This window comes from Cibotium barometz, chromosome 31 (assembly GCF_041138505.1).
Source record: "Cibotium barometz isolate CiBa-2024 chromosome 31, ASM4113850v1, whole genome shotgun sequence".
Taxonomy (NCBI): Eukaryota; Viridiplantae; Streptophyta; class Polypodiopsida; order Cyatheales; family Cibotiaceae; genus Cibotium; species Cibotium barometz.
The window spans coordinates 52,641,491-52,656,836 of record NC_141076.1 but is presented as its reverse complement, the minus strand read 5'-3'; the positions used below and the strand labels follow the sequence as shown (position 1 = coordinate 52,656,836).

Genomic DNA, 15,346 nt, shown 5'->3' with positions numbered 1-15,346 from the left:
TGTGACAAAAAAAAAGGGCATGAGTGATGTAGAAGTCTATAAGGACTATTGGATAAAGTTTTGACTGGAGAATAGGTCAAATCCTCGAGTATGGAAAAATTTGATTTAGTTGTTTAGGCTTGGACCCCAAAAATAGAGGGGCAACATAAAGGATTTATTCTTAGCAATAACGAAAAATATGTTCAAAATCATCAACAATGCCAAGTCCATAAAGTTGTGCACTTAAGACATGGTGGCTTGTTGCATCCTTTTGAAAATAAATGGAAGAGTGTTTCTAAGAATTTTGAGGTTGTATTACCATCATGGACTTTAAGGGTAAATTATACCATATGGGTGATCTTTTGTGACTCACCCATTTAGTAGCTAGTTTTATTTCTACGAAAGAGAAAATCTCTCTGCTCTATAACTTGCTCATTTGTTTATTGAGAAGTTATTTAGCCTTTATGGCATATTAGTGGTTGATAATGTCAATGAAGATCGATATCCTAAGTTCATTCATGCATGAGGTGTTTAAGGATTTAGACACAAAGTTGTGTATGAGCTCATCTAATCATCCTAAGTCTGATGGACAGAAAAAGACTATGAATCAAACCACGAAGGATATGATACGTGCATATGTCTTTATAAGGACAGTTTGATTGGGATGAGTATATTTTGTTAGTGGAGTTTACCTATAAAAGTGCTAAGCATTCTACTACTAAGATGAGCCCTTTTTTCAGGTCAAGAGAATACCTTAGTCTTGTAAAATTATGTGTTGTCGAGCCTTGCCTTAGAGCCATATTACAACTTCGCAATGTGGGTGTACGCTAGCTTGTTCGTTGCGTCCTTACTTTGTTGTCACACCAAAATGCTCCTTTGCCAATAGGGTGAAGGAAGGGCTCTCTTTGCCTCGATGGGGACAAATAGAGATTATCTTTCATAGTGCTTTGTGATAGTTCCCTCTCACAAAAGGTAGGGGAAGAAGAAAAAGCTAACGTAAGACGAAATCCTACAAGCAAACCTATTCAAGCAAGAATCCATCTAGTGTGCATGAATCCAATAGTATGTAAGCAAGTGAGATAAGAGAAAAAGGGAAGCTCACAAGTGTATTTCTTAGTCTCAAAAATGACTTATATACAAGTAGCTAATTTTTAGAGTAGGCTGACTAAATTTAAAAATGGTTTGGTCTCTATTACTAATCTTAAAGAAGTATGTACACGTAATCCTTAGACTTCCCCTATTTGATATTAAGCTCAAGGTAAGGCTGCTTTATATGTTTAAGCATCGTCTTACAAAAGATAAGTGCCTCTAGCATTGTGTTATGAGAGATAAGTGTATGTTTCAACGAGTCTCTATTACTAATCTTAAAGAAGTATATACACGTAATCCTTAGACTTTCCCATATTAAGCTCAAGGTGAGGCCACTTTATATGTTCGAGTATCATCTTATGAAACCATGTTAACCTAAAAGATTGATTAACATACCCCCTTCCTAATCGTGACCACGTCCTTACATCACCCGTCTCGGTGGTAAAGTTTCCTGTCGATGTGAAAAGGTGTGGATGCTCAATCATATGCCATGAAGTGGATGGCCAAAGTTAAGTGGTATGATTCAGGGCCAACAATCCGTAGCCAAATGTAGGGCATAGTAGTGAGAAGCTTTAGGTAGCCTTGGCGGTAGATAGCTTGTTGATGTGGCATAAAAGTGATAGGTGATGTATAAGTTCTTCATGCAAGGCCTCTTTCAATTGTGGAATGGCTTGGACCCTTCAAAATTAGGTAGTTGGTAGAAGTAGTGTGTACCTTGTGAGATTGGCAGAATGAGAGCCAGGAGCACCATGGAATGTTTTGCATGGGTGGATGGAGGTCCTAGTCTTCTTGGTGTGACATGATATTATACCCTGGCCTAAGGCAATCCACTCACTACTCATTCCAATCTCTACTTATATGTCATGTTCTAAAATAAAGTTTCTCATTTCTAGGTGGAAAACTTTCATCTTACATTACTGCCTATAATTTTTGTATATTTTAAAATTTTATTTATAGGTTGAAAACTTTCATCTTACATAAGTGCATGTAATGTTTGTATATCTTAAAATTTTATTGCTTGAAATGTTAAAGTATTTCTTAAAACTCAGAAGTTACATGTAATTTTTGTATATTTTAAATTTTATTACTGAAATCTGAAGGTATTTCTTACATTTTGAAGGTCCAATTACATTGTACTCGGGTTGTTTTCTAGCACATTTCTCACCAAAAAGGGTCAATCCACAACAATATTGCAAGCCCGTTTTTGCGTTTTTAGTGTTCTTTTTTCCTAGTTTAATACCCAAAACTAAGAATGTCTCTTCAACAATTGTGACTCGTGATGTCTCCTTGTTAGAAAGGAATGATAGCATGCTCCTCCAGGATGATGATCAACAATTTGATGACATTTTTCTACATTTATAAAAGTTTTGCGTCTCCTTGTGATGGATTTTGAAATGATTTAAAATCTTTATGTGGGGCGATACCAATTGCCAGATTTTGATGGCTCACGTGCTTTCTCCTTGTATAGGATCTATCTTATGAAACGCACAAGTAATATGCACTAATAGGTTTTATTGATCTCTAATATCATTTGCTATAGGTTCCATGCATTGCATCAATAAGTTCAACATCAATGTTTGGTTTGGTGTAAGTCTTCTTGTAGCTTTACTCAATGACTTGATGGTCTCTGTCTCTAACTGTGCAAGAGGATCAGTAGGTATTCTGAAATTTCTAATGATGTTTGAGGTAATTTGTTGAGATCTCTCTCTCTCTCTCTCTCTCTCTCTCTCTCTCTCTCTCTCATTTTCAATAAGAATTTGAACGCTAGCTTGCTAATGCTCTTAACTCTACAAATCCCTTGATTTTAAGTCGGCTTACTTTGGTCACTTTTCTCACAGTTTTTTCCGAGGCTCCCAATTGGACCAGCTCAACCTTCCTTCGTACAAACTCTTGCCTAGAGCTGCACGCTTGACAAGGTCTCCTTTACTATGAATATGGCCTCAAAAGCCTTCCTTATCAATGGTATTTGATTTCCAAATCCTTACTGTTTCTTACTTTAATGATCCTTTGAATTTTTTAAACCTTCAAGATTGTATAGCAAGAACTAAAAGTAAACAACTTTGCTCCAGAAAAATCTTCCGTGTACAGAAATGCACTTGTAATCATTCACTTTAAACAGTCTATCTATTATAACCTCGTATAAATATTAAAAAGTGGGTATTTGTTGATGCCAAAAAACCAAGGTTTGGCAGTCCTAAATGGTGGAAATTGTGTATGATTGTTAGAGTACGCGGCCAAGTACCCTTTGAGAGGCCATGTGGGGTGTTACTATATACAAAAACTTGGGATTTTATGGACAAATTTCCTACGCATTTTCCTTAAATTTTAGTGCATGCTACTTCTTGAGGCGGATACCTTCTAATAAAACAAATCTCTAAAAAGTTTAGTGCTCCTTAATTTTTAAATGCCTTTTTTTCCTTCCGATATTTATGCGTTTTTGACCGACTCCTACAACGCCCCATGATCATCTCCCAAGCATTTAACAAGTTGCCAACTTCCATCAATTTACTTTAGGACATTTTTCCTCCAAGCTTTAGAGGTCTTCTTTGTAGGTATTACAAATTTTTCAATAGTCAAATGGCCATTCTCACATAGTAGTTACAAGTACTATTCATATTGAGTTCTACTCATATGCCCACATCTTTCACCATTAAGTGCATTCTGTCATTTCATGACAAAATCTAGACCAACACCTTTTTGACATCTATTCCTCTTCTTATCATGTTTCCAATTAATCACTTCCCCGTCATACTTAATTTTCTTTCTCCTCTCGTCACAGAATCTAGTCTAACATATGTACATTACTGCTACATTGACATTTTGACATCTATGCCAAGACAACTTTTGTAAATATAGACTCATAAGGACTTAACTAGGACACAACCCAACTTAAGAATAGTCATCATAGAGCAAATTGCTACATTAGGGCCACCTCTTGAAAGATTGTCAACCACCCTACAACACAAAAAGATCATCCTTCATTGCTTTTCATAAATTGAATTAGGTGGCTCTTAATTGGAGATTAGGCACCATGTCCCATGGGATCCCCGATCTCACACTTTGGGTCATCTATATTTAAGAAGCCACAATGTTTGACATGAACAGTACATCTCCAAGCAGTTTCAATATACCTCAAAGCAAGTTTTAACTTATCTCAAAGCAAGTTATTGACCTTCTAAGATTGCCAAGGAGAATAATTCAAAAGAGATTATGATGACTTCATTATGAGTAGGTATTTGTGTGACTTAAAAGGCCATGAATAATGGCAAGTAAGTTGGCTCAATTCAACCTTGTGAACAATAGAATAATAGGATATCAAGGCACGTTCTTTTATGAGCATGGGCAACAGGATTCAAAATCAAATTATGCATTGCTATTAATTGTAGTCTACCTAAGAATGCCTTTAAACTCATGGATGAATGATATCTAAGATTTCCCACCACACTATGCCTCTTGTAAACATTTTAAAACAACCTTACAATGAATCTGGGCAGTGAAAAATTATCCGATACTGCTTCCTTAACGTAACATGTCCTGAGCTAGAAGCTTATGTAACAAGGAACAATTTGATGTGCTAGTAAATTCTCATATACTTCATGCACATCTTTCCAACCAATATTCTGTACTTTGTTTAAATCAACTTTATGATAGAACACGACGACATGCATTTCAAGGTAATATTCATTTCATTGAAGTTTTGTGACAGGATAGCGCAAAAGGCGTAATGGCAAGCATCAAACCTATCCCATTCATGCCCACTCAGGCACGCCAGCATGCCAATGCTATCACTGGTTGCAAGAAGTTTTAGGTTTGATGGAAATAACACTACATGCTCCGAAATCTTCCTAATAGCCAGAGCCACAATTTATTTCCTCAACACTTCTAAGAAAGCAGCATACAAGTGTGGAATTAGCTATCATTACCTCATGCAGCCTCAGCAAATCTCTTATGTACCATTATCTTGAAATTTTTCCAGCTTCATAGCACTTAGCAACCACTGCTGCAGAGAAAGGTCCAGGATAAACTTGGGCTACTATTCACAATCCAAGCAGAACTTGAATTGAACTTCATGCATGCCCAGAAATAAGTGTAGGGCTTATTAGCAACGATTTTTGTTCTCGTGTTAAGTGCAGTTAGATGGAAATTGCTTCCTGTCATAATATCGGATGGTATGCATGTTCACTGTGTCCATCATCAATACAAATGCTTCAGACCATGTATGAATATAAGGTTTTGGTTGAGGAGGTGGAGCCAGTTGCATGTAAGTTTTACCTGTGCTTGTGTGTTTTAGTGTGGTTCTTTCATTTGAGGGTGTACGTGCATGCACAGCCAAGCACACATGCATGTTTTTTAGTGTGGTTCTTTCCTTTCAAGGTGCACATGGATGCACAGCCAAGCACATGCACGCGATGCAATAAGATGGGGTATGAGCTCATAAAACTTCCACTAGTCTTTTATCTTTTTTGAAATTAGTCTGGCGCAGGATCTTGACTCAACAAGTGTCACTAAGGCCTACCTATTGCAGGCCGGAAATACGAATTTTGAGACCCATCTAGCGGTACTATAAACCAGAGTTTGGACCTTCGCATATATAGGACCTAAGCAGCAGGCAAAATCAAGGCACCAGCCTTAGAAACACCTGCGGTAAATCTATGCCAGCTAGTAGGCCCTCATTTATGTGCTACTTTATGTGCTACTACTCTGTGTGAGCATAACCACACAACCAATGAATCGCCAAGGCACCAGCCTTAGAAACGCTATGGTAACCAATGAATAGGACACCCTACTAATGTAACCAAATCATCTTTAATATATATAACTACTGGACCATTGATGCATTCTCATTAAGCAATATTTGTACTCCGCATGACAAAGGCCTTGCCATTCACAAAAAGTCTTACTTGTCCCTCTCTTTGTTTCTGCTGCACCCCTTGTACAGGGGGTATGGGAAAAATGAACAATCAAGCATGGCCTTGGTTTTCCTGATGAAGCTTACCATTTGCGCTTGAAGTTTTGAATGACATCTCTATGGCCTGCTAAAATAAACTCCCCAAAAGCATAAAGACAAGTTAGTTGGTCCAACATAGCATTAGAAAGCACATCCGTTAGGCCCAACATGCAGCACATACAGTGGCCCACAAGCAGAGAACATTATTGACCACCAGCTGTTTTTGCTCTGTTTAGAATAATGTGAAACTAAGAAAAAAACGTTAACTTAAAATGAAGCTTTTGGTGTGAATGATTCCGTCAAAGGTTTCTTTTGGGAAGGTGAAGAAAGGGTATTGTACAACTTCCAATCATTGCACTGCATGCAAGACAGCACACGGTGCTTGCATAACCCTTAATGTCTGGTGCCTAGCAGGCATGTACAAATAACCTTCCAAATTGATCGGGGGAGGCATAAAACCCATGGAGTATGGAGCCGCCCTCTACTTCCAGTCACTACAGAATTGATCAGAAACTGGTGTAAATAAGCAGACCATGCACATGAGCTGGCAGTTAGTAACTTAAAGCAGGCAACCAGGAAACCTCGTCAACTTCAAAGCAAACAAGGCAGATCACTGACCTGCCCACTTCTACATCATTGCAAAAATTTCTTTGAACCTACAACCTAGCCGTGAGGAGCACTTTTTCTAATACTTAAAAAGTGCACTCTGCAAAAAATTACAGCTGATGTTATTCATCTCCTTGGGTAAATAAGGAAGCAACCTGCATTACTAAACAGAAGCTACTCACCATTTTACAAGAATCCAAGCTATAGATGTAGTCTACATTGATGTTGCCACCCTGCAGCCGCCACCGTCCACATCTGCAGCATCCACTTTGGAAATTGTCTCTAATTGAGGATGATGACCTCCTTCGGGTACCTGGGCCCAACCAGACTGAAGAACATTATCAGCAACTTCACCCACTGATAACCCATCTTCACCTTGAGATCCGTTTCCTGTAAATGATCTCTGAATCTTAGAAGATTGAGCATCTTCTGGTCCTTTCTCAAATGCCCCACTGCAGTGATGCCTAGGGTTGTCATGAATACCATCCACATGCACACTACCAGTTGATGTTGCACCTGTAGTACTACTTGATGGAGGGTTAACCGTAGTAGTACTTGATGGAGGGTTAACCCAACTGAAATGAAGAGATGTTCCTTGGTACCACCTACCCTGCATAAAAGCTACCTCTGCAGCACTCCTTGTACAAAAAGTTACCCTAAAAGCATTTTTTCCTGTAAGATTTGCTTCAAGTTTTTGATCCACATCTTCCACTTCCACAGTTGATAAGTCCCCAAAACATGAAAAGTGCTCTTTCAAGGTTGTAACCTGATGGGAAATAAAACAAAAATGAATATTATTGTGGCTTTGTATTATAACATCAGTGTCAGAATGTAACATATTAGCTTTAAACACTCACTTCTTAAAATGCCACATACAAAAAGATTTTCTCATTATTTTCCCCTCAAGACCAAGATCCTTAAATAAACGAAACATCATCTAGAAGACCAGATTATAACCCCCATAGAGAGGATAAAATGTTTGGGGAGTGGAAAGCCAGTGGTCCAGTAGTGCCAGAAGATGCTGCCCTTGCCACTAGCAAGAAAGGGCCAAGCTCCAAGTGCGAGGCAAAGCTTGTCGCCTCTCCAGAATTGCCGCGAGCTGTCCTAAATGCGCTCCCACTGGATGGATGAGATCAATCCAGATAGCTTGGATGGTCTCTAGGTGTCTCTGTGTCATAGTCTCGTCCAAACCTGCCACGCCCCTATAATGCTGATCAACTCCCAGCGAGAGACAGGGAAGTCATGGAAGCCAGGGGCATGTCAGTACCTGGTGGCCAACCCGCATCATCCAATGCCTCTCTGTAGCTAAGAGTGTCCAAACAACATTAGAAAGAGAGTCCTAGTCAAGAGGCCCTTTCACTCCATACTATACCCTAGGAAGATACACTTTCTACTTTTGGCATTCCACTTGGTCTTTGATGAGTCTAGAACATGCATAAAACAATCACACCCAAAAGTTCTGAAATATGGCATTGAAGGCTTCTTACCATAGTATCTTATCAGAGTAGACATGTTGAAGAGCCATCCCCTTCACCACCTTGGTGTAACTATTTGTTGGTATCCACAGAATCAGAGAGCAAGCTATGGAGGGTGGAAGGTATCCATGATGTGAGTGTGAAAAAGAGAGATGAGGATTCAAGGAGAGAGATGAAGTTCAAGCCATGACAATGGTGTGTGTGGGGAGAGAGAGAGAGAGGGAGAGAGATGTGATAGACCACAAGAGAGATATGTTGCACAACTCAAAGGATACTCGTTGTTATAAGAACCTCCCAAGTACATGCTTTTTTAGGCATCAAGCCTCATCTTTTAATCTAGACCTTCATAAGGGTTGTTCACACCCTAAGCGAGTGTTTACACCAACGAACTCCAAAACACTCAACAAACCCCCCTTCGGAGTGATGGAGGCATAGTCACAGGGGATCGCCATTTTCAAACCTTGAGACGATGGGATGGCAGAATATTCCCGTCCCACGTTCCCCCATCGTACACACACCATAAACACAAGGGATGGGCATTTTGGACCCGTTCCCCATCCTCGTCCCCCTTTCCCGTCCCATGTGACTATGGATGGAGGTAATGCCTGACAAACCTTCAATAGTCTCTATACTCCAACACTAGCAAAAAAACAAGACATGGTCCTTGCACCACTGGCTCAAAGGCAGTATGGCTCGGAGGTTAATGTAGCATGGCTTAGTGCGAAAGACTCGGAGGTCAAGTCATGCCTTCGGAGACAAAGACAACTTACATCAATTCATCAACACGGACCCCCCCCCCCCCTCTAAGCAAGGGTAAAAAGGTAATGTTACAGCAATACCCAAAAAAAAAACCCAAAATTCAGATTTTGAGATTGTTTGGGCAAAGAACCAATGACGTAAAATATTCAGATTTTGGGAGACATCTCGAGGAGAGAACCCTTGACTCATACAAAAAGAACTAGAAAATCATTTTGGAAACTTGAAAAACTCCCCACACTAGTTCAATGTCAATGGAGATCTTCTTGCGATGTCGTTGCCAAGCAATGAATACTTGGGCTATCATGTGCTTGAGAGTTCTAATCCTCTCCTTGTGTTCCTCGTAACTTTGGGTCCTGTCCATAGCCATAGGATCGTCTTCCTAGATAGTATAGGCAAGAGGTTGCGCTCTGATACCAATGAAACCAATCTAGACCTATGAAGAAAAACCATGGAGCACTCAAGACGCTAACATGCAGCATGGTACTAAAACAAACTTTAAGACGCAGCGGAATAACCATAAACAACACCCAAGAGAACACAACACTGAGCCGAAACAGCCAGCCCCCCGTTGGAACTATTTTATTCCAATTAATAAACTGATACAGATAAACCAAGGTGCGGGTACAATCCTGCACTGGATTTTCCAAAAAGCTCAGTAAACACTTTCTGAAAGATCCGGGGTACCAATCAATACCACGAACCATAGTCACAAGGGATGGCCATTTTCAAACCTCGAGACGATGGGATGGCAGAATGTTCTCGTTCCCCATTCCCCCATCGTACACACACCATAATCACAAGGGATGGGCATTTTGGACCCATTCCCCATCCCCGTCCCCGTTTCCCATCCCATGTGACTATGCCACGAACTAGTGCAACTCAACATCAAACAAAAGCCCGTTACCATGCCAAATCCCCCATAGCAAAGTCTCCATTCAGCCCCAAAAGAGCTCTCAGAACTGTCCCCGATACCTCCAAAACAGCCCCAGAACTGGTGGCCAGAAGGGAGTGATGAAAAGAGAGGAACCTGCTGTACGACCAGCCTCATGGGAGTAGTTGCTGTAGGACCAGCGCTGTACGGCCCACTTAGAGAGAAGAACTGCCCGGCTGCTGTCTTCTGTACAACCAGCGCAAGAGAGAAAAGAGAAGCTGCCCGGCTACTGTCCTCTGTACAGCCTGCGCAAGGGAGGGAGGAGAAACGATGTTCAGCCGCTGTACCTCTGTATGGTCTGTAGAGAGAGGCGAAAACGAGAGAGAGAGCCTTTGGCTTCAGCGGCCCGTGTGCAGATCTTCAAGGGAGAGCAGCACCTCCTGTGCGCATCCCCAACAAGAACAGCCTCTTCCTCCTTGATTTTCATGATTCCGCCCTTTTCCCCTTAAAAAGAGTTGTCCTCCTCTATATCCAGCGTAGGCTTGCTTTTCCATGGCTAAAAGTGGCCTGTCTTGCTAAAAATATCCAAGCACGAATTGTTTTTAAAGCCATCACTCAATAAATGACCACACTTGCCATCTTTAGTGTCCAGACTATAAAAATATCTCATAAAAGGTGGGCGCCTGGCTTTTTACCTGTCAATGTAACCATCAGACTTTCTTTTGACTTTATACATCCACTTTATTCCAATGACATTCTTGCCCTCTGGTAAGTCCACGAGATCCCATGTATTATTCTTCATGATGGAAGAAATCTCATCCTGCATGGCTTGAGTGTTGCACCCAGTGCTCCTTCTCCTATTCTTCCTCCTAAGAAGAACTGCTATCTTGCAAGGTTTTCAACCATCTAGGCACAGATTTGGCTCCTTGTATGGTTGTTTGCTCTTCCCTGACATCTTCAACCTCTTCCATAGAAGGGGGGCTGATTTGCTGGTTGTTCCATGTCTTACATCTTGTTCAACATGAGGCATATCCTGAATCCGGGCTGGCTGAACAGAATCCCCACTAATGGCTATGGGTAAAAGCCCATCAAGCATGTCCTGTGAGCCTGTATCATGACTTTTATAAAAGCTAAGCATGAGCTGAACTGAATTTTCAACAAAATACCACATCTCTACTAACAAAAATCCGACATGCCACTGGATTATAGAGACGGTATCCCTTGATCTCATGACTATAGCCTACAAAGATGCATTTGATTGCTTTATCATTTACCTTTGTTCTAAGTTGCTCTGGCACATGAGCATATGCCAAACACCCAAATGTACACATATAATCCACTTTTCGCTTTCTGTTGTTACCAAGCCTCAAATGGTATTATGGTCTTCAAACCTTTTGTTGGACACCTGTTCAACACATGGGTTGCACACACGATGGCTTCCATCCAAAAAGTATCAACTTTTGTGATGTCACCATACATCTCACCATCTCCATGAGAGACCTGTTCTCTCTCAGCTACACCATTCTATTGTGGTGTATAAGATATAGTGCACTAATGTTTGATGGCCTTCTCAAGAAAATAATCCTTGAATGCATTACACATGTATTCTCCCCCTCTATGTGTGTGGAGAGTCTGTACTTTACATCCAAGCATATGTTCAGCCATTCCCACAAAGTGTTGAAAGTATGTAAACACATATGCTTTTGCTTTCAATGGATATACCCAAGCAAACCTTGAGTAGTCATCAATGAATGTAACAAAGTAAAGATGGCCCCCTAGATGTATAAGTTGGACAGCTACAACAAGTGTTCATACATATGATACACATACAGTGGCTGCCCACACTCCTGGTATGCATGATGCAAAGCTATGCCATGCTCGTTTCAGGCATGTAAACTTTGGGTGTTTGATGCTTTTGGAGAAGCATCATATGGTTGACAATATTCCACCTCTTGAGTTTCCAACAAGACATGTATGTGAGGGGTGTATTTTGGGAGAAACGCATCGCAAACCATTTCCCAAGGATGCAACTGTTGGAGCTAAAAATAAATTACACCTCATACATAATGATGTATGGCATCGTGTTCCAAAAGTGACTATAGCATAACCCCTTTAAGGATCCTTGACTAAACACCTCTTATCTACAAATTCAACCACCAAACGTTGATCAGTTATGGCTGAGGCAGAGAACTAATTTTTCTTTATCCCTGAAACATACAATACATTAGTCATGCATACATTTGCACCATTGGCTGCAACAGGCATGACCTTTCCTAACCCTTTCACTGGATAAGTAGGATGATCTGCACATGATACAGTGCGGCAATTAGAAGCATAAACCAAGTGCTGAAATAGAAGTGATATGGCTCGAAGCACCACTATCAAAACACCAAATCACATCCTTATTGTGGGATGCAATCAAAGACATATCATGTTTTTTGGCACCCGGTGTGTCACTATTGCATGTGACCAAAAATGTCCACTCCTCATAGACTACATTAGCAAACTGCTCTCCTTTTGTTACCCATTTGGTCCCCTCACCAATCTTGACCGGTGTTTCACACACTGACTAGAACAAAGGTGTGAACAAGGATTTTCCACAAAAGATAGCTGGAGGGTCTACTGGCAAAGTTTGGACTGAAATATGGCTTCTAAGCGAAAGCAGCATGGAATTTTTGGCATATAAAGTGACTTATAAAGTCTATAAGTTGGTGTATTCACACATCATTAAAAACGGGCTAGAGTTATTATTTAGTTGGGCATGTATATGTGGACAAAAGGAGGCACCTAAAGCAAACTTGGCCAACAAGCTTGGGAAAATAAAACTGGTATTTTTGGCACATCAGCTAAAGGCAGAGGAAGGAACCGCATGACGGGACAGGTAGCAGGCAGAAGATCCTTCTCTCCAGGTGGACAGCAATGCTTTTCTCCTCTCTTACTCTGAGCGCTGGCCATACAGCAGCAGGTCCCTCTCTCTCTGAACGATGACCGTACATCATCACCAGGGCGACCTGTTATCTTCAGCGGCGATAGTCCTTTTTCCTCTCTTCCCTTGCGCTGGCCGTACTCTACGGTGGGTGGCTGTTGGTCGTACAGCAAACAGCAGGGGTTCTTTCCTTGTGCTGTCCGTACGACAGCCGTACAGCAGCCTTTGTTCTCTCTCGCGCTGGCCATACAGGTGGACAGCAGCCTGTTTTCCTCTATTCAGTGCTGGCTGTACACAGCATCAGCAGGCAACTGGTGTTCTTTGTCTTCTGAGTGCTGGCCGTACAGTAGGGCAGCAGAGCAGACACACTCTCACCTGATTTGCTGGTCATACAGCAGTTCTTCTTCTCCTGAGAGCTGGTCGTGCAGCAGGACAATAGCCACCAATTCTGGGGCTGTTTTGGAGGTATCAGGGACTGTTTTGAGAGCTACTCGGGGCAGATTTGAGGCTCTGTTCTGAGGGCTGTTTTGGCATGAAATACGGCGCTGGATTTGGCATCGTACCGGGCTGTTGTTTTCGAGGCTGATTTGCACTGGTTTATGGTGCTGATTGGTATCCAGGTCTTTGAGCAAGTGTTTTCTGAGCTTAGTGGAAAATCCAATGCAGGATTGCACCTGCACCTTGGTCTGTTTGTATCAGTTTATTCATTGGAATCAAGCAGTTCCTAAGGGGGGCCGGCCGTTCCGGCTCAGTGTTGTGTTGTTCTTTTCAATGTTGTTTATGGTTCTTCTGCTGCATCCTAAGGATTGTTTCAGTGTTTGTACTGTCTATCAGTGTCCTGAGTGTCCCGGGGATTGTTTTCATAGGTTTGGATTGGTTTCACTAGTATCAGAGCACAGCCTCTTGCCTATTCTATCTAGGAAGCCGATCCTATGGCTATGGAGAGGACCAAAAGTTGTGAGGACACAAGGAGAGGAGTAGAACTCTCAAGCACATGGTGGAACAATACATGGTGGAACTCTCAAGCACATGGTGGAACAATACATTAGGATCATCGATGCACAGTTTGACCATCATAACTCTCTAACGAGGCAGCTTCATCAAGAGCTTCAGGAAAAAGATGCAAATTTGAAGATGTGCTGCGAAGACCCTCATGTGAGGACAGTTATGGAAACCAAAAAGATTATGGAGTCCAATGCTACAGATATTTTTCAAGACTTGGCATCAATGCTAGAAATGAATCCCAAGAAGTAAGCTTTTCACTATCTTCTTCAAGAAGGGGATATTGTCCTTGATGCACACCACAAGTATCAGGTAAAGCCGGATCTGGGGTTTGCTGAACCTCATCGGTCATTGGTTGCTGAGGAAGCTTCTAGATATTCTTCTCAAAAGAGAAACATGGCTCGTGTTCCAGAACTGCCTATTGTTCCAAGTGGAGACACGCATCCTTTTAGGGAAGCGATGGCTCTGAAGATGCCTCGGAGGGAGCATAACGAACAGAAGATACGAACTCCTCTAGTAGAAGACGGACCAACGGGTTGTTCCAAGCCCAATTGTTTTGGGAGCCAGTGCTCCTACCATGAAAAAGAATAAAGTTTCGGAGGAGATTTAGACACTATTTTGAGTGTTGTGAATTTTTTATTTTCTCCTCGAAATTTATGAAAAATTTATGAGATTTTGTTCCATAAATTTTGATTGTACATATATATATATTGGCAACAAGATTTTTATCGAGATAAGTATTTATGTTTAATGTTGGAATTTTGTACATGTTGAACTCCTTTGCTGACGCAAGTGGAGAGTGTTTCTCATGTCTATTTTCATGTGTGTGGAAAACATTCTGATTCTAGAAAAGACTTCTCTATGGTTTTGATGAATTTTTGTCTTGTGTATTGGAGACTCCTAGCAGTTTGGGATGCTAGAATTGTCGCCTACACAAGGATCTCATATAAGGAGTATTCTAATGGTTTGGGACGCTAGAATATGTCGCATATGAAGTTACAAACCTATGAATTATTTATCAGTATCATGGATTGGTTGATTCTAGTCTCTAACTTGTTTTAAAGCCAGCATGGCAGGTATTCTGCGCTTATATGGTTGGTCGAAGAAATGCAGGGCTGTCTTGGACAACAGTGTGCCATTTGAGCTTTCCCTGGCCTTTTGTGTGAACATGTGCTTATTTTGGCAGTTTTGCGGAGAAGGATTTCTCACATCGAGCATGCCATGGCACATCCCTTTTGCAAGTATGTGGATGGATCCCCAAGAAAGACTCTAGTGTGAGCCCACTGACATGTCAACAGAAGTTTGTCTTTTGCAGATATGTGGATGGATCCCCAGGAAGGGACTCTGGTGTAAGCCCACTAAGGGACTCTGGTGTAAGCCCACTGACATGGCAAAATAACATGTGTGGCTTGTGAAGCTTAACAAGACAGGACATGTGTGGTTTATGAAGCTTGACATGACAGGACATGTATGGCTTGTGAAGCTTCACATGACCGAACATGTGTGGCTTATGTGGCTTGACATGACAAAACATGCACGGCTTACGAGGCCCGACATGACATGACATGTATCGCTTGTGAAGCTTGACATGACCAAACATGTGTGGCTTATGAGGCTTGACATGACAGAACATGCGTCACTTGTGAGACTTGACTTGACAAGACATGTATGGCTTGTGAAGCTTGACATGA

General features: G+C 41.4%; 1 protein-coding gene across 5 annotated transcripts in view; it reads right to left on the bottom strand.

Annotated features, from left to right (window-relative positions):
* Positions 1–5,855: 5,855 nt before the first annotated feature.
* The window catches only part of LOC147621032 (zinc finger CCCH domain-containing protein 27-like), a 49,721-nt gene continuing 40,230 nt past the window's right edge, over positions 5,856–15,346 (bottom strand). The window contains exons 6-8 of one of the 5 annotated variants that reach the window (XR_015270035.1): positions 6,805–7,388; positions 6,635–6,722; positions 6,279–6,510 (exon numbers count right to left, since the gene is read on the bottom strand). Coding sequence is in view for 3 of the 5 variants with exons in the window: in XM_086825284.1 (XP_086681410.1) it covers positions 6,837–7,388 (552 nt within the window). In the remaining 2 variants the exon portion in view is untranslated. Of the gene's footprint in view, positions 6,105–6,278; positions 6,723–6,804; positions 7,389–15,346 lie in introns of those variants that run through there. The other 4 variants (XR_015270036.1, XM_086825284.1, XM_086825282.1 and 1 more) reach the window with 4 other exon arrangements.